Source organism: Rhinolophus hipposideros, assembly GCF_964194185.1.
Source record: "Rhinolophus hipposideros genome assembly, chromosome: X".
NCBI classification, from domain to species: Eukaryota; Metazoa; Chordata; class Mammalia; order Chiroptera; family Rhinolophidae; genus Rhinolophus; species Rhinolophus hipposideros.
The window spans coordinates 88,783,410-88,802,474 of record NC_138046.1 but is presented as its reverse complement, the minus strand read 5'-3'; the positions used below and the strand labels follow the sequence as shown (position 1 = coordinate 88,802,474).

Below are 19,065 nucleotides of genomic sequence, written 5' to 3'. Positions count from 1 at the left end.
ACAACAACAAAAAAACAATCCAATTAAAAAATGGGCCGAGGACCTGAAGAGACATTTCTCCAAAGAGGACATACAAATGGCCAATAGACATATGAAAAATGCTCAACATCACTAATCATCAGAGAAATGCAAATAAAAACCACAATGAGATATCACCTCACCCCAGTCAGAATGGCTATCATCAACAAGACAAATAGTAACAAGTGTTGGAGAGGCTGTGGAGAAAAAGGAACCTTCATACACTGTTGGTGGGAATACAGACTGGTGCAGCCGCTATGGAAGGCAGTGTGGAGGTTCCTCAAAAAATTACGAATAGAATTACCATATGACACAACAATCCCTCTCCTGGGTATCTACTCTCAAAAATCTGAAAACATTTATCCATAAAGATATATGTGCTCCATTATTCATTGTTGTTTTATTTACAGTGGCCAAAACATGGCAACAACCAAAGTGTCCTTCGATAGATGAATGGATAAAGAAGTCATGGTATATATACACAATGGAATACTATTCTGCCATAAGAAAAGATGAAATAGTACCATTTGCAACAACATGGATGGATCTTGAGATTATCATGCTAAGCGAAATAAGTCAGACAGAAAAAGTAGAGAACCATATGATTTCACTGATATATGGTATACAAAACTGAAAACAACAAAAGGACAAGACAAACAAATGAGGAAACACAAACTCATAGACACAGAGAATAGTTTAGTGATTACCAGAGTGTAAGGGGGTAAGGGAGGGTGGTAGATGAGGGTAAAGGGGATCCAATATATGGTGATGGAAAGAGAACTGAGTCTGGGTGGTGAACACACAATGTGATATATTGATGATGTATTACAGAATTGAAATCTTTGTAACTTGACTAACAATTGTCATCCCAATAAACCTTAAAGAAAATCTACTTAACTCAAAAGTATACATTAATGGAGGAGTGCAGAAAAAGACATAAGAAATATAGAAAACCAATAGCAAAATTATTAATAGAAATTCTGTCTTATCACTAATTACAGTAAATGTAAATGAATTAAACACTCCAATTGAAAGGTAGACCTAGGCATAATGGATGAAAAATATTATCCAATTACATGCTGTTCTATAAGAGACACACTCTAGATTCGAAGACACAAATAAGTTGAAAGTAAATGGATGGGTCAGCCTGGATGGGCCAGCCTGGTGGCCCAGGTGGTTGGAGCTCCGTGGTGTGCCTAACGCCAAGGTCGCCGGTTCGATTCCCACATGGGCCAGTGAGCTGCGCCCTCTACAGCTAAGATTCTGAACAACAGCTGTCCCTGGAGCTGGACTGCTGTGATCAGCCGGAGCCGCAAGCTGCCCAGTGCTGCCTTGAGAGGCCAGCAGTGGGCGAGAGCTGCCCTGAGCGTCCCATGGACGACTGGTGACCGACTGCCTCAGCGGGTGGGGGAGGGGGGGAGCGCAAGGCTTGTAATACCAGCATGGGCCAGGGAGCTGTGTCCTACACAACTAGACTGAGAAACAGCGCTTATACCAGAGTGTGTGTGTGTGGGGGGGGGGAGGCGGAAGTAGGGGGGAAAAGAAAAGTAAATGGATGGGAAAAGATTTACCATGCAAATAGTAACCAAAAGGGAGGTGGAATGGCTATACTAACGGATAAAATATACTTCAGTGGTGAATTTTAACAAACATTTAAAAAGAATTAACACGAATCTTTCACAAACTCTTCCTAAAAATAGAAGAAAGGCAACACACTGTCCATCTCATTCTGAGGCTACTATTACCTTGATACCCAAACCAGACAGACATTGTAAGAAAACTACAGAACAATATGCTTTATGATTATAGATACACCTACCATAATTCTCAACAAAATACTAACAAACTGAATCCCACAACATATAAAAGAGTTTATACCTCAGAGCAAGTGGGATCTGGCCCAGCGATGCAAGTGTGGCTCGACTTGCATGAAAATCCCTTCATGTAATACACCATAGTCATAGAATAAAGGAAAAAGCCTACTTGCTCATATCAATAAACATAGAAAAAGCATTCAACAAAGTCCAACATCCTCTCATGATAAAAACATTCAACAAACTAGGAATAGAAGGGAATAGGTAGCAACTTCATATATGCTAGCGGCACTGTTGGAATCACTTTCACTCATTAAATAATTTAATTCTCACACCAATTCTATGAGCAAGAACTATTCTTACCCACATTTTGCAAATGAGTACATGAAGGCACAAAGCATTTAAGTGATGTTTCCTATGTTAGAAAGTTAGTGAGCTGTGGAGCTAGGATTCCAATAAAGAAATTCTGGCCACAGAGTCCACACTATTAATCACAATCAACTATGTGGTCTCTCAAAGAATGTGGAATAATAATAATGATAAACAAATTTGGTTTCCTAAAAACTAATGACTTGATCTTCATCTGGAAGTAAACTCAATTCATAACACTGCCAATTTGTATCAGTGACCATGATTTGTAATACAGATAAGAATTTTTAATATTAATACCAATGTCATTTAAGTAAGTTGGTAATGTTGGGTCAATATTGATACTTAATTGTAATTTAATTCATAAAACTGGTGATGATTATTTATATATTATTCGTACACAAATTATATAAATGTAATTTGTAACATTGTTAAAAAATTTTAAACTAGTAGTAAAATTTGATGGTATTAATAATGGTGATTCAATTTCTATTTGTACCTAAAATTTGATTCCTAACCGTTGTACTCATAATTTATATTGCTAATCATAACTTTAATATTCGTAATTATTTATGATAACAATTGTTATGTTAACCATATTAATAATGATTTATATTAGTAACTATAAGATAATTAATAACATACTCATAATTTATATTAGTAATATTAATTTGTAACATTGGCAATAATTTCTAACAACATTTTACAATGTTTTACTAATAGTTTAATTTCTTTTAGTAATTATAACTTAATTCACAACATAAGTGCTAATCACGTATATTGATAATCTTAATTTGTAACACTGGTAATAAATAGTAACGTTAGTTAATTTGATGATATTAGTAATAATACAATTTCTATTATTAAGTATAATATAATTCAAAACAGGGACTGATAATTTATAATTTGTAATGTTGATAATAATTTGTAATAATAGTTATAATATTTGATGATACTAGTACTGATTATTCAATTTGTATTGGGAACTATAGTTTAATTCATAACATTGGTACTCATAATTTATATCAGTAACATAAATTTGTAGTATTGGTGATAATTTGTAAAATTAGTGATTATATTTTACGATAATATAATCACTATATATATAATCAATATAATAATATATATAATCAATATAATAATAACCTACAATTTAATTACTATTTGTAAGCAATTTAATTTATAACATTGCTATTGATACTTTTTATTGCCAATCCTAATTTGAGACATTGGTAACATTTCTATCAAAAGGAATATTTGATAATGTTAGTAACAATGATTTGATTTCTATATGTAATATAATCTGATTCATTATATTAGTTCTGTTAATTTACATTAGAAGTCAATTTTTAATACTGGTAAGAGAATACATACTGTATATAATAGGATTAATGATTTAAATCACACTTGTAACCACATAACTAAATTCACAGTATTAATACACCCTTCCCAAAGCAACTTCGCCCTCTGCAAGCACATGCCAGCTGTGCTCTCTGGTAGCATACCACTGGTAACACATCCATTGGCAATACTATTGCAGTAGGCATGATGCTTTTCCCTTCTGCCCATTCTATTTCCCCCAGACTCACCATCTCTTTGTGATTGGGGTAGAAGGTCTGATCGATTAAAGGGAATTCCTGTGTCCCCAGTTTCTTGTGCAGCCGAACCATCTGGGCAAACTATGAGAGTCAGGAGAGACGGGTCAGCAAGTCCTTCACCTGGGGGAAGTCTCCAAACTGGGAGTCCAAGCTTGCACACTTCCTCAGTCCCCCCAAAATCACAGTGATTTCGAGCTCCCACCTGCATGCATGAGATATTCCCTGTGCCAATAGCATCCTTCCTGTCACTTACCACCCAGGGCTTGTCACAGAAGTTGTAGACAGAATGCAAAGAGTTAACGCTGGGGATTCCAGCATACTGCAGCCCGATGACCAAACTGCGGTAGTCTCCGTTCCGCGCCATGCTGAAGGCGTGCTGACGGATCAGCACAAAGTCTGGCTTCAGAGACCTGGGGTTCAGGGGTAGGAGTGTTGAGGGTCCCCCTAGAAGCTTCCCACCTCCCTCAGAACAAAGACCAAGTTTCTAAACCTCCACAGCTCCTAGACATTACTAAGTGATTTCTCACCTCAGCACACACGCACAAGTGGTTCCCTCCCCTACAAGCACCCTTTCTACCCTTTCCCCATCTGGTGAACCCCTCCCCCTTAAGCCTTTCCTACCTGCTCCTCTCCTCAACAAGGTCAGCTTGCAGCTTCCCTAGTCAGGTCTCTCAGGCTACTAGCTGTCCTCAAAGGATGCTGCCCAGAATAAATTCCAGCCTCAGGGCCTCGACATAGGCTGTTCCTTCTGCCTGAAACAGTTCCCCCCTAGATAGCTGCATGTAGCTCTACTCAAATGTCTGTTACCCCAATTGTAGACCCGCCCACCAGCCCAAATCCCTACATCCCTTTGCTTCTATATATTTTTCCTTAGCACTTTTTCATTCTTTTATTTATTTATATATGTGTGTATCCCATGGTAGAATGTAAGTTTCATGAGGGCAGAGGGGTTTGTGGGGTTTTTTTTGGTGTTTTTTGGGGTCTTTTTGTTCATTGCCACGTCTTCAGCACGTAGAACAGTTCCTGGAGTACCACAGGTGCTCAATAAATGTTTGTTGAATGTCAAATGCTGAGAGTGGCACCTGGCATACAGTAGATGCTCAAGAAACGTCTGTTGAGTTAATAACTGAAAAGTTTGGCTTGTGGTCTTCTGGGATCCTTGACTTTTCTTCAGAAGAGAAGCTATCTTCCATATTCTGTTCCTAAGCTCTTTTTTTTAAATTAAAATATATTTGACAGATAACACTGTGTAAGTTTAAGGTGTATGACATGTTCATTTGATACATTTATATATTGTAATGTGATTGCCGTTGTAGCATTAGTGAGCACTGCCTATCATGTCTTATAACTATTATTTATTTTCTGTGGCAGGAATAGTTGAGATCTAGCCTCTAAGCAAGTTTGATCATTATGATACAACGTTGCTATCTGTATTCACGATACTGTGCATTAGATCTCCAGGATTATTTATCTACCATTTATGTGCCCTTAAACAACATCGCTCCTATTCTTCCATCCCCCAGGCCCTGGTCACCACCATTCTACTCTCTGTTTTTATGAGTTTGGCTTTTTTACAATTTCATATATAAGGGACATGATGCAGTACTTGTCTTTCTCTGGTAACTTATCTCACTGAACATAGTGTCCTCCAGGGCCACCCATGTCGTCAAGAATGGCAGGATTTCCTTCTCTCTCGTGGCTGAATAACATTCCATTGTACTGTGCCTAAGTTCTTGCTCACAGAAGGATGGGTGGGGAAGTGGGGACTCTGCCTCAGCTCTAAGGGAGGCCTTAGGCCTCTCCCATCACACCAAGGTACCCTTTTTATACGCACCGCACAACCTTCACCCCATTCCGAAGAACTTCCATGTCCACAGAGAATCCACCATTGGCGTGAGCCACGAGGTTGAGATCAGAGAATTCAGCCTGGAAAGGAAAAAAATCCGTGATTCACTCCCATCACACAAAAATGACCACTGGGTTTGCAATCTGGACAGTTCACCCTCAAGTCCACCTGCTCCAACTAACCTGTTCTACTTTAATGTCAATTTCTCCATGGATCTTTTTTCCTTTGAAGTATTTCACCCTGGAGAGAAAAGGAGAGCACATTCATCAATGCTCAAATCTCAGGAAGACAGAACCCAGGCCCGTCCTTTGCCCATTTTGTCCCTGTGGTGCCACTAGAGAAACCATAGAGTGATTTATGATTGTTGAAATAATTTGAAAAACTCAAACAATACTTTGTGAACAATAAAGAAACAATAAAGTAATCCTCGTGGAGGTGTATAAATGTCAAAGACCATTGCAAGCTTTAAAATTAGTCCTTATACCCCAGAAAGCAGGCAACTGCCGAAGTATGGTCTGCTCGTCACACTGCTATTGTAATGTTTTTGGAAAGCTTTGGAAAATAAGGGGTGCTTTGTAAACTGTAACATACTTTGAAATTGCACGGAGGTTTGTAAATGTCAAAGAACCGTAAAGAATACATACATATGCAGTCTGTCTGGGTTTGTCTCAGGGCCTGAGGCCGCTTGTGCGGCCTGAAGCATCTCTCTGCTCTCGGGCCCTTTCCCAAGGAGAAGCACATTCACCATGTGTGGTTGTGTGCCATGAGGAACACAACAGCCACGGGTGGGCACGTGTATCAGAAAAGGAGGAGCAGACTGAGGGGCACAGGCTGGTGGTGGTTCTATAGAAGCTGGAGCCAGCAATAATGGAGGTGAGGAGAAATGCAGTTAAGGAGGAGGGGAAGCCATAGGAAGGAGAGGAGGAGGAGCAGCCGTAGGCACAGCACTAACTGCTATGTCACTGTCCCTCGGCCCATCCCCAGCGGGACCAGGTTTCCAGGGACATCTTCCCCCAGGCTCAGGATTCCTACCTGACAGGTTTCTTCACAGACAGAAGCTCATCCCCAATCAGCTTTCCCATAGAAGGGAGATGAGGGGAGAAGGCACTCCTGGGGTCACCTTCATACATACAATCAGGGTCTCGGACACACACACACACACACACACACACACAGCACAAAGGGGCCCTAGTGGCTTGACTGATATACCTAAAAGACCTCAAGCACAGTTCTCTCTCTCCCTCTCCCTCTCTCTCTCTCTCTCTCTCTCTCTCTCTCTCTCTCTCTCTCTCTCTCTCTCTCTCTCTCTCTCTCCATCACTGATACTGACCCCTCACAAGTGTTGGGAAAGAATCTTTCTTAGAACTGCATTTTTCATTTATAAAATGGAGATGAGTGTAGACTGTATCACTATTTTTCAAACGTTTTTGACCATAAGGGTTGTGAGTACTGTGGGGCTCTGTTCAGATGTCCTCTTTGGGGCCAATGCACCTGAATATCAGGGTGACAGCTCACAGCTGTGTCCCACTGGGAATTGGCTTCTGTCGCAGGGAACTGCCTTGGCCAAGGTTATACCTACTTCGGGCAGTCCATGGCTTATATGTGGTCTGAGGGAGTATGAAGGCCAGCCTCTTTGCCTCAACCTAGGCTGATCGTGAAGGACCATCCCAGCCCCAGAGCTCCCTCTAGGAACAGCTGAGGCCACTGATGCAGCCACATGGTGGAGCAGCTCCTCCTGCCCCACCCTGCCCTCCTTACAGGGGTTGATACCAAAGTCTTTCTCGTATCCAAAGGCACTCCCCAGTAAGCCTCCGACATGCAACTGTTTCAAAACCTGTTTCCAGAAAACCCAACCTAAAACAGTGGGCCAGAGAAGTCAAAGCACAAATGCCATTCTAGAGCTGAGTCACCCAGCAGCCAGCAGACAAGCGGGGGAGCCATCACTTGTTGGGGGGTGGAGCACAGATAGCCCCTGACATGGAGTAGTGACACAAAGTGCTCTGCAGCAGGTTTGGGCTATGACACAAGCAAAACGCCACCTGACCCATGAAATCTGGCAGATTCCATGATACTGGAAGTGTCAGTAGTGGGAAGAGATGCAGTGTGGAGTTTATTCTCCCGAGTGGGAAAATGACAGTGCAGGCCCCTGCGGTTTTGGAGGAGCAGTAACTTTTACTGATGGTGGGCTGTAATGACATGCTGGTGGAGAGGAGGAATACAGTAGCTGGTGAAATATCCCTGGTAATTGAAAGGTCTGAGGGAAATGGTAACCAGACTTGGGTGACTACTCACTAAACACCATTGATTAGCTGAAGAAAGATCTGACATGCTCAGGGTGAATAATCACCAACTCAAAGCAAAATGTAAAAGCCAGAGGGCCTCCTTGGCTGCATTAAAAAAATATATTTATTTTAAGTGTGTTTTTCCAAGACCCATCAGCTCCAAGTCAAGTAGTTGTTTCAATCTAGTTGTGGAGGGCGCAGCTCACAGTGGCCCATGTGGGGATCGAACTAGCAACCTTGTTGTAAGAGCACCGCACTCTAACCAACTGAGCTAACCGGCCGCCCCCCCCCCCCTTGGCTGCATTGTAGGAAATCCCAAGCTTCTGCAACCAGAGAGTAGTCAGAGGGGAGGAACAGGCTTAGGACTTAATTGCAAGTGTAGTAGAACTTCAGAGAAGGTTGACTTCTCACACCCAGGATGTGTCCTATGCATACTCAGGGCCCTAATAGGACAGGAGTGGGGCCCTGAGACTTGGCATGGGGGTACCTGGGAAGATGAATGTAACTCCTTGAACTTAAAGATTCACCTGCAGAAGTAGCCCACTCCTCCTTGTTAAAATATAGACCTTCCCTCTCCTTGAAGATAATGCAGAAGCCTCGAATGAAGCAGGTGTCTCATAAAACAATGCTTGCCCCTTTCAGAATCTACCCTCCTCCTTCCCCTCTCAGCAACCAGATCCATCACCCGGGTCAAATCCTAGCACCTGACTGGAGAGGTTGTGAGCTTGCAAAGGAAGGAAAGCAAAAATACACGGAAGCTGAAGAGTCTGGCTGATGTGTTTTGGCAGGAGCTGGGAAAGTATGCATGAGACGGGATCTTGAGGATGATGAATCCAGGGGGTGGAACATGCAGGTGGAGCACCCTCCTGGGACACAGAACTTAAAACCTTGACAACGACTCTAGCAGATGTTACTCATACACTGCTGGATGGCTTATGGAAACTTGGAGAAAACAACGGCTCACACCAAGTGAAGCAGAAATGCTGTAACTTTATGGTAAACTGTGGAGGAAAGGATCAAAGGGCCAGAGAAGGAGACATGTTAGAGTAGATATTCCACCAAAGTCTGGAAAACTCACCAGCTGACTATGTTCAATGGGAGGGCCCAGAGGATATACCCAACTTACAAAATCAATGAGGAAGATTCTGGTGAGAGTGGCACCAGCCATGTTGAGGAGCACAGTAATTGTAGGTAATAAATGAAGTCCTGGCCCAGGTCCTGTGCACAGTGGTTCCATTGCGTCCACAGACCCATCTGGTGGGCACTTCCCCAGTTCACAAATGCATAATTGGAACGCACATATCTGTAGTTGTCAGAACACTTACATGGGTTACTTGGCCTGTGGGTAAGAGCTATTGTAGTAGGGAAGTCCAAATGGATGCCTCTGAAACTACACCCCGCTTCTCCAATCCAAACAGGAAATCAAAGACAATACTGTATCTATTCTAGGGGTGATGGTGGAAATGAGTGCCACTCAAAGATCTAACGGACGCAGCAGTGTTAGTCCCATCATATCTCCAATGAATTAACCAATTCGGCCCCTGAGGAGGCTGGATGGATCCTGGAGAATGTTTGTAGACTACTGCAAACTCAACTAAGTAGTAGGCCTGGTTGAAGCTACTGTACTGGACATGCTGTCATTCCTAGAACAGAGTAAGAAGACCTCAGGCACAGCAGGTGGCCACTGAGTTAGTGAATGCATTCTTTTCCTTTCTGATCAGAAAAGAGGATCAGAAATGTTTTACACTCACAGGGGGAGTGACAATGGCATTCATTCATGGTCTTGCCATAGGACTATGTTATCTTTATCACCCTGTGTCATCATATAGTCCAAAGGGACTTGGACCATCTGGGCATCCCACAGAAAATCACATTGGATTACTATATTGATTGCATCATATTGATTGGGCAAGATAAGCAAGAGGTGGTTAGTACACTGCCTTGATAAGACACATGCACTCCAGAGGGTGGGAGGTAAAACCTCCAAAGACTCAGGGGCCTATCACATTAGCAAAATGTTTAGGGATTCCGTGGTCCAAGGCATGCCAGGACAGCAGTCCAAATAATAAGATAATGCATTGCATCTTGCACCTCCCACAATGAGGCAAAAACCCAACATCTGGTATGTCTTGTGCGATCCTGAAGGCAGCATATTACACATCTGGAAATACTACTCTGACCCATATTTCAGGTGACATGTAAGGCTGCCAGCCCGGAGTGGCAGCCAGAACAGAAATGGGCTCAACAGCAGGTCCAGGCTGTGGCGCAAGCAGCCCTGCCCCTCAGGCCGTATGATCCGGCAGGTCCTACGACAGTGGAGGCGTCAGTAGTGGGAAGAGATGCAGTGTGGAGCTAACGGGAAGCTCAAGCGGGAGGCCCCTGGGCATCCGGGGCAAGGCCATGCCATCTGCAGCAGAGGATTACATGCCTTTTGAGCAACAAATCCTGGCGCGGCAGTGGGCCCTGCTAGAGACAGAATGCTTGACCATCGGGCACCTAGCAAGTGTGCATCCAGAGTGCCCATTATCAGCTGGGTTGTGCCAGGCCTGCCAACTAATAAAGTCAAACAGGTCCAGCAGCCAGGGTTGTGCCCAAGTAGGACCAACCAAGCTGCCTGAGCAGGTGGCCCAGATGTCCATGTCAGCCGAACTGTTGTGCTCATGCCTCCCTCAGCTCCCTAAGGGGCCTCCTGACAACGAGCGGATGAAAGAAGAAAAAGCCGAAGCTTGCTTCACAAATGGCTTGGCATGGTGTGTTGCTGGAAGCCAAAAGCGGACCGTGGCTGCACTATCGGCCCACTCGGAATGGCCTTGAAAATAGTGGCAGAGCCCCCACTGGGCAAAGTTTTGCGCTGTATACCTGCTCACCTACTTTGTGGAGAAAGAGAAGTGGCCCAAGATTAGAATATATGTTCACTGATGTGCAGTGGTGAATGGCTTGGCTGATTAGTCAGAGGCTTTGAAGAAAAACGATTGGAAAACTGGAACAAGGAGGTCTGGGACACAAAAATGTAGGTGGACATATAGGCGTGGAGATGAAGTAGAGTGAGGAGCAGAGATCTTTGTATTGTGTGCTAACACCCACCAGACAAGCAACCGCCATGGAAGCGGCACTAAGCTACCAGGTAGACAGATGAGTTAGCTGATGACGTCAGCCAGCCTCTGGAGTCCGTCATCCCAGCGCTGGCAGACGGGCACACATATGAAGTGGTAAGAGTAACAGACACAGAGGCTACATGTGGGGCCTACAGAATTATTGCTGAATGTCCAACCTGCCAGCAACAGAGACCAATACTGAGTCCCTGACGTGGCACTGTCCCTCATGAAGACCAACCAGCTACTCTATGGCAAGCTGACTACATCGGGCTCTTTCCATCCCGTAAAGGGTAATGACTAATTTTGAATGGAATATTCTATATATGGGGTTTCCTTTCCTAACTGCAGGACCTTGGCCAGCATTGCTGTCCAAGGGCTTACACAGTATTTGACCCACGAGTATGGGATCCCACATAACATTGCATCAAACAGCAAAAGAGGTGCAAAAGTGGGCCCATGACCGTGGAATCAACCGATGACATTATACACCACACTACCCAGAAGCTGTTGGCCTGGTAGAGTGATGGAACAACTTGTTGTAGCCACAGCGAAGCCCCCCAGCTTGGAGGTGATACCATGCAAGAATGGGGCACCATTCTCCAAAACCCCGTGTACACCCTAAATCAATGACCATTGTTCGTGCTGTGTTTCTAATAGGTGCAATGTGCGTACATGGGTCTGGGAACCCAGAAGTGAAAGTGGGAGTAGCCCAGCTTACCACCTATCCCAGTGATCCACATCTGGAATGTGTGTTTTCTGTTCCCTCAGGGCTCTACAGGGTTAAAGGTCCTGGTTCTTTAAGGAGGAACACTGCTACCAGGGGACACAGCAAGCCTCCCATTACATTCTAAGCTTTGACTGCTACCCGGACATGGAAGGTTTCACACACCAACGGACACGAGGAGGAGTCACTGTCTTGGCACATGACCCTGATCGTCAGGAGGAGGCAGGGCTGCTGTTACACAAGGGGGGCAGGGAGGCACCCAGGTGATCTGCTTGCGTACATGTTGGTACTTCTTGCTCAACTTTGATAGCGCATGGACAAATGTAGCAGCCACAGCCTGAAGAGAGCATGGGGACCAAGGGCTCAGGGAGGTCTCAAGGATGAGGGGACGGATCATGCACCAGGTGAGCCACCGAGACCAACACAGGTACCAGCTGAGGGTGAGGGGAATCTAGAATGTATAGTAGAAGGAGACAACACATATTATTTATTTATGCCACATTTATCAGCTGCAGCAGTGGAGGCTCTCGTTGGTCTCACTAACCATGCACTTTCAAGTTTCTCTCAGAAAACAAGGCCAATTACAGTCCTGGAAATGCTGTTCCCAGATCGGGTGAATGTACTCTAAGAAGCGAGTGAATCTGAGCAGTACAAGGGGTGGACCGTGTACTCCACCCAGACCCTCACCCTCCTCCCCAGGCCTTTGCATCTATCCCCCCCGCTCCTGGGAGTAGCTGCTGCTAAAAGTCTCACAGTGCCATCCCACCCTGGGAATTGCCCTCTGCAGCACTGATCTGCCTTCCCCAAGATTGTCCCTCCTCTCAGGGGGCCGCCTGTAGCCCATGACTGACTGATGCAGGAATGCAGAAGCCTGGCCACCCCGCCCCCCATTAGGATAGCTCTGGACGGTCATCCCAGCTCCAGAGCCCCCCAGAGGATTGGCTGAGACCTCTGTTGTGGCTGCATCAAAGCTCAGCCTTTCCCTCTGCCAACTCTTGCGTCCCCCACTTCTCCCCCACAACAGGTGTTCCCCAGAGCTCTCCCTAAGAAATATGCATGCAAATCTCAGAGTCTCAAGGTTTGCTTTCAGGGAAGTCTCAGAAAAGAAGCCACAGTAATAAATATAGTTTATATAACCCACCATATACATATTTACATAAGAACCCACCCTACATATATAATATATATTATATAAGACACATATATATTATATAGTAAATACAATATTGGATAATATAATATAGGATGTCTTATATGATATATAACATACAATATATTGTTTATTACATATTATGTGTAGCTGTATCTAGACTGTATAGTAGTATGTATTTAAATGTACATATATAATTACAATGAAAGTTTCAGAAAATAATTACCCTTACTATGTGCAATAGAGTCTGAAACTTCCTATTCTATTTTATTCCATTTCATGAAGCAAAATATACATACATACATGTATTATATACCGTAAACCCATTATATAATAAATGTATTATTAGTATATGTCATATATAATATATGGCATGTATTATTGATTATATTTCATATGGGATTAACAGTTTTGCTAAATAATAATTCCATTTATTATGTGCAATATACTTGGTTATTTTCTATTTTCATTCATCCTACTTCATTAAGAAAATGAAATGCTGGTCACAAGCCAATAGATGGCCCACAGTTTGAAAAACACTGAACTAAATTATCTCTACAAATGGGAGATGAGCCTCAGCTCCAGAATTTGCAACTTTCAATTGCAGAGGACTTGAGAGTCAGAAAGGAATGACAATGAGATTTGGTGGGAAAGGCATCAGACTTTATGTGTACAATTCGTTAGAGTTTGCACAACGCCTCTCTTTTTCCAGGCTGAGATCCCTAAAACTTGCATAGCTCTGAATGTCTGCAAGTTGGTGACGCAGAGGTCTCTGTCCCCACACTGAGCTGGTGTATATAAGCACTCTCCTTTTATCTGTCCTACCCCACCTATAGTAGACACTAAATAAACATTTGCTAAATTGACTGAAAGAAAAAACTGGAGCAGCTGCTGGGATAAAGGAAGGGGGCTGCTTCTGCAATGCAGAAGGGGAAGGAAGAATCTTTCACTGAATCCAGCAGGTTCTCAATAAATTCTTCCTGGACAAATTAGAAGAAAAAATGCAAAACACTGGAGTTATGATTATGGGAAGGGGAAGGGTCTTGTTAGTATTCAGTAGATAATTAATAAATGCTTGTAGGAATAAAGGAAAAAGCAGCAAAGAACCTGCCTGGAGGGTCAGAGTGGAGAAGGGGTCTGAAGGATGACGGTTACCAATATTCAGAGGGGACTCATAAAGGTTTGTTGACTTCAGTGAAGCAAATTTAGCCAGGAAGATGGCATCTGTGCGAGTGGGTGTTGGTGAAGGAATTATAGCATGTATTCAGTAAATGCTTTGTGGAATGATAAGAGAAAAGACTGGAGGATCTGATGTAGGAATGGGAATGTGGTTGTTTGAACAGAATACACTAAGAGATTAATAAATGCTCATTGGGTTAATTGGGAGAAAGGAGTGGTTGGGAAGATAGCCATCTGAGTGGGGGAGGGGACCTGGCCAGCATACAGTAGGTGCACATTATGAGCTTTTAGGATTGTGTAGTGTGGAAGGCAGGGTGAAGGCTGTTGAAGGGGGAATTAGGGCTACAAGAGGGGGAGGAGAAGAGGCTTTGAATATGGGGTTCTTAGTAGTGTACAATAAGTGTTCATTAAACACTTAGTAGTGTACAATAAGTGTTCATTAAACAATAAGTGTTCATTAATTGTGGCATTAAATGGAGGAGAAAAGGTATAGAGAATCCAGCTGGTGATTAGGATTAGAAGGAAGAAAAACTGAAGGAGGGGTCTTCCTAGTATATAGGAGTGCTTAACAAATGCCTCCCACTCTCACACATGAAAAGTATCTGTAAAATAAATAATTGGCTCTGAAAAGAGAGAAAGGATGCTGGGTAAGGGCTCCTGGGGGGGAGGGGTTATCTAACCAGTAAAAAGCTGATACTCAATAAATTTAGGCTGAAGTAGACCCTTGGGGAGGGAGTTCTTGAGCTAGGGGCAGAACTTCCAGACTTGGAATGGCTCTTACGTAGTTAGTAGGTGCTCAAAACGTGTTTAGCGGCTTAAATAGAAGAAAGGCTCTTTGAAGTATGGACTTAAGACTGGGAGAGGGAATCCTAAGGACACTGAAGGGAGTGGGAAAGGGGTAACCTTTATAATTTGGGCTCTGGACTTATCAAAGTAAAGGAGCCTGGGGAGAGGCTTTATGATTGATGCAGGTTCTCCTAGGGGTAATGAAGTGGGGTGTACTCCCTACACACAATAGGTACTGGATCCACTGGAATAAAAGGACTTTGGGGAGGAAGAGTGAACACAGAGCACACAGAAGGCACTCCATAAATGCTGACAGAACCCATTGGAGGGAAGGGCCTTTGGGGGAAGGAGATTAGAATTGAGCACCTGGCAGATAAGGAATAAATGCGCGGTGAATCCATTAAGAGAAAAGGTCTTGGGGGGGTGGGGCTAGGGATGGGAATACAATCACTGGACCCATTGGAGGACAAGTCTTTTGGGGAATGGGAGTGGGGATGCAGAAACTTGATCTACGTAAGCTTCATCCTCCATCTATGGGAGGAAAGGCTTTTGTGGAGAAGGCACAGAATCAGGCACACACCAGGTGCTCCACAAGTGCTCCAAGGAGTTATTAAAAAGAAAAGGTCTTTGGAAAGAGGGATTGAAATAGTACACACAGCAAGTGCTAGATAGCTGATTACTGTATTAATTGGAGGCAAATGCCTTTATGTAGAGGGTCTCAGTTTGGATCGTGCAGAAGGTGCTCAATACATGCAAACTGAAGCCACTGGAGGAAAAGGCATTGGGGAAAGGGTTTGGGGATGGGGTAAATAGAAGGCACTCAATTAATGCTTGCTGACTACACTGGAGAAAAGAGTCTTTAGAGAAGGCTCACACAGTAGGCGGTTGATAAGTGCTAGGCGGGTCCATCAAAGGAAAGGTCTTTGAAGAAGTAGCTTGAAAATGGGGGATAAAGGAGGCACTCGATAAATGCCTTCTAGAGCCATTGTAGGAAAAGGATTTTGGGGAGAGAGTCTGAGGATGAGTCACACACAGAAGGCTGAAAAATGCTCATTTGAGGAAAATGATATGTTTGAGAAAGGGGTTTGGGGACGGGGCATACGTCAAACAGTTAATCAACGCTTTCTAGATTCTTTGGAGAAATAGGCCCCTTGGAGAGGGGGTCCGGAGTTGGGGCACACAGAAGGCATTCAATGAAGGCTCACAGGATCCATTAAAGGCAACACTTTTGGTGAGAAGCTGAGGTGGGATACACAGCAGCCACTCGAAGTTCACTGACTAGTTTTAAAGGTCCTTGAGGAGAGGGCTGGGGTCGGACACGCAGCTCACTCTGGATACATGCTCACAAGATCTATTAGAGAGAAGGCCTTAGGGCAAGGGTTGCAGGGGACCAGACACATGTCAAACTCTCAACGAATGATCACAAAATTCATGAAGCCAAAGGCCTTGGAGAAAGGCTCCTGTTGAGGCACACTGCAGGTACTTGATACATGCTCACGAGATCCATTAGAGGATAAATAAGGCCTTTGGTGCGAGGATTGGGGGGGCAGGGAACATTCTGCTCTCAAATGTTCACATGACACATTAAAGCCAAGGCTTTTGGGTAGGAGGTACACAGCAGGTGCCCCATAACCTCTCCCTGTATGGATGGAGGGAATCTGGGGTGGGGTAAGGGCGGGGTACACAGGAAGCGGCCAGCATAAAAATTTAAAGGAAAAGGGTTTGGGCGAGGGGTCTCAGGTGCTAGGCACACAAGTGGTGCTCGATAATTGCTCATCACGGAACCATCTGGGGACCCAGGCCCATGAAGAGACATTGGGGCAGTGGCTTACCAGTCGGTGTGGGACTCGTCGATGACCAGCAGCACCCTAGCGGCGGCGCCCCCACGGCCTGCGCCCCCAGAGCTGCCGCCCACCTGCTCGCTAAAGGTGGCGGCCGCGGCCGCAGTGGTCTGCTTGACAGCGTTGGACAGCGACGAGAAGAAGCCACCACCCCCGGAGGACCCTGGGCTAGGGGCGGCAGGAGAGGCCACAGGGGCGGCCGCGGAGGCCCTTTCGGCAGTGGCGGTCATGGGACCGGGCGTGGCTCCGGGGCTGGGGGCAGCAGGTGGTGGCGGGGTCGGCTGCGGGCGTTGCAGGTCTGTCATGTACCCATTTGGCAGATTGGCCATGAAGTTGCTGTCCGACAGGCGGCGCCGCAGGTAGTTCATGGCTGCGGCGCGGGGCAGGGGGTCCTAGGAGCAGTCTGGTCAGGAGCCGCGGGGGCGGACCGCGCCGAGCCCAGGAGCACAGCTGCACTCTCAGGCACGACGCGACTCTTTCGCTGCCCGCTGCAGACTGAGGCAGCGCTTAGTCGCGGCCGCCGCAGCGCGGATGGTCGCGCCCGTGCGCCCCTATCTCGTGCCCCGTGTGGTGCAGTCCGGCAGGGCCGCGGGCGGCGTGGACGCGACCAAGGCGACCGGGAAGGGGAGTTTGTGGAGGAATGGCGAGTGACGTCAGCGCGCCTTCAGTGCTGGGGCGTCGGTGGCGCGCGCCGGCTGGCGGGGGCGAAGGCGCTGTCCGCGGTGCTGAAGGTGGCAGTGCGCACGCGCCACGCCGCATCTTGTTCCCCTCCCCCCCTCTGATTGGGGATGCGCAATTTGGGGAGTGGGGGCGGGGGTAGGTGCTTGTCCGAAGGGTTGGGGTGGGTGGTCAGTCAAGCCCCCCACCCCACTTCATCCTGGTCTTCATACTCAGTCGCATCCACAGGCAGGACCCTCCGCAGATACTTGGTTTCCAGTGTTGATATTCACCACAGAAGGCATGTATGGGGGCGTGGGAATGGAGGCATACACAGAGACACGAAAGTACAAAAATAACTCCCTCAGGGCGAGGGGTGGGGGTCACACGCAATACCCCGCAGCGTGATCAGTTTCCCACTTCTACACAGGCTCAGCTAGGCAGAGAGGCATGCGGGGGTGGCGTAGACAGCAACAGACAGGCGGAGTTGGACACTTGGGCGGGGTACACACCCTTGCCCTGGGGGGCTGGAGACGCACGGGAATGACACACACAAAAGTAAGGAAACACACGGAGGCATGTACAGACAGAGAAGACACACCAATCTAGGAATCTATACACACCCAAGCCCAGGGTAACACACATGGACATGCATGCATACATGCACGTGTATACGCCTACACGCACACGGGCACCACACTAACACACTGAACCAGGGAAGCTCACACGAGTATGCAGACCCAGATAAAAGGCATACCCACAGACGATAACGAACGTAGATCAGCCACACCGGCACATTCCCTGAAGCTCTAGCCCTGATGTGTGTCCATCTATCCCCCTCTACATACATACTCCGTCTGTACGCCCCCATTCGTCTGCCAAAAATCACGATTACCACCTGGTATTCAGTGCCCATGGCTGTCTCCCCCTGCACCGGAGAACTTTCTACAGGCAGAGGCAGACCCATCCTATGGTATGCACACAGTTGGTGCCAAATAATGTTTGCCACATAAGCAAATGACTTTTATAGTCCAGGTAGAGGTGGGCCGTGAAAGTCATTCTGTCTGCTCCTGTGAGATCCTGACTACAATGAAAGCACAAATTCATTTCAAAATAATTATTTCTTGATTGATTGTACCCAATGCTTAACTGAGCTGTTTTGAGAAATGTATTGTCTCATCCAATCCTCACAACAATAATATGGGGTGGGTAATATCATTTCCATTTTATAGATGAAGGAACCCAAGAATTCCAATTCATTCCCAAAGGGTCACGTTCAATTTGTGATCCACACATTGGTTTTTCTTTTTAAGAATGTGCCAGACGAGGTGCCAGTGTGGCTGGAGCAAATTGAGAGGAGGGGATTTGGCAGGAGATGGGGTCAGGGAGGCTAGCAGGGACAGGATTGAGCAGGCCCTTGTGGGCATAGTGAGCGATGCTGGGAGACCAACTGAGGGGAAAGAAGATACGGCAAGAAGTAGGCAGATTAGGAGTCTCTTCCGCCCGCAGGATTTTCAGATGAATCATCCACTTATTCACGTGTCCACTCTTAATTCATTAAATCATTGGCCTGTTTAAATGAGGTAGTAATGGTGTGGGGTCTGCAGAGTGCCTGCCTACAAACTAAAAATGATCACCTGACTCACCTCTAAGGCGATCTGTGGGGCGGCAGGAGGTGGGGGGAGACCACCTCTAGCCTTGCATGT

At 45.6% G+C, this 19,065-nt stretch overlaps 1 protein-coding gene across 2 annotated transcripts in view; it reads right to left on the bottom strand.

Moving 5' to 3' along the window:
• Nucleotides 1-17,212, bottom strand: part of SYN1 (synapsin I) — a 45,983-nt gene extending 28,771 nt beyond the window's left edge. For both annotated transcript variants that reach the window (XM_081042515.1, XM_081042516.1), the window contains exons 1-5: nt 16,694-17,212; nt 5,828-5,885; nt 5,634-5,725; nt 4,053-4,209; nt 3,791-3,880 (exon numbers count right to left, since the gene is read on the bottom strand). In XM_081042515.1, coding sequence (XP_080898641.1) covers nt 3,791-3,880; nt 4,053-4,209; nt 5,634-5,725; nt 5,828-5,885; nt 16,694-17,070 — 774 coding nt within the window. In that variant the 5' untranslated portion in view covers nt 17,071-17,212. The remainder of the gene's footprint in view (nt 1-3,790; nt 3,881-4,052; nt 4,210-5,633; nt 5,726-5,827; nt 5,886-16,693) is intronic.
• Between the last annotated feature and the right edge of the window lie 1,853 nt (nt 17,213-19,065).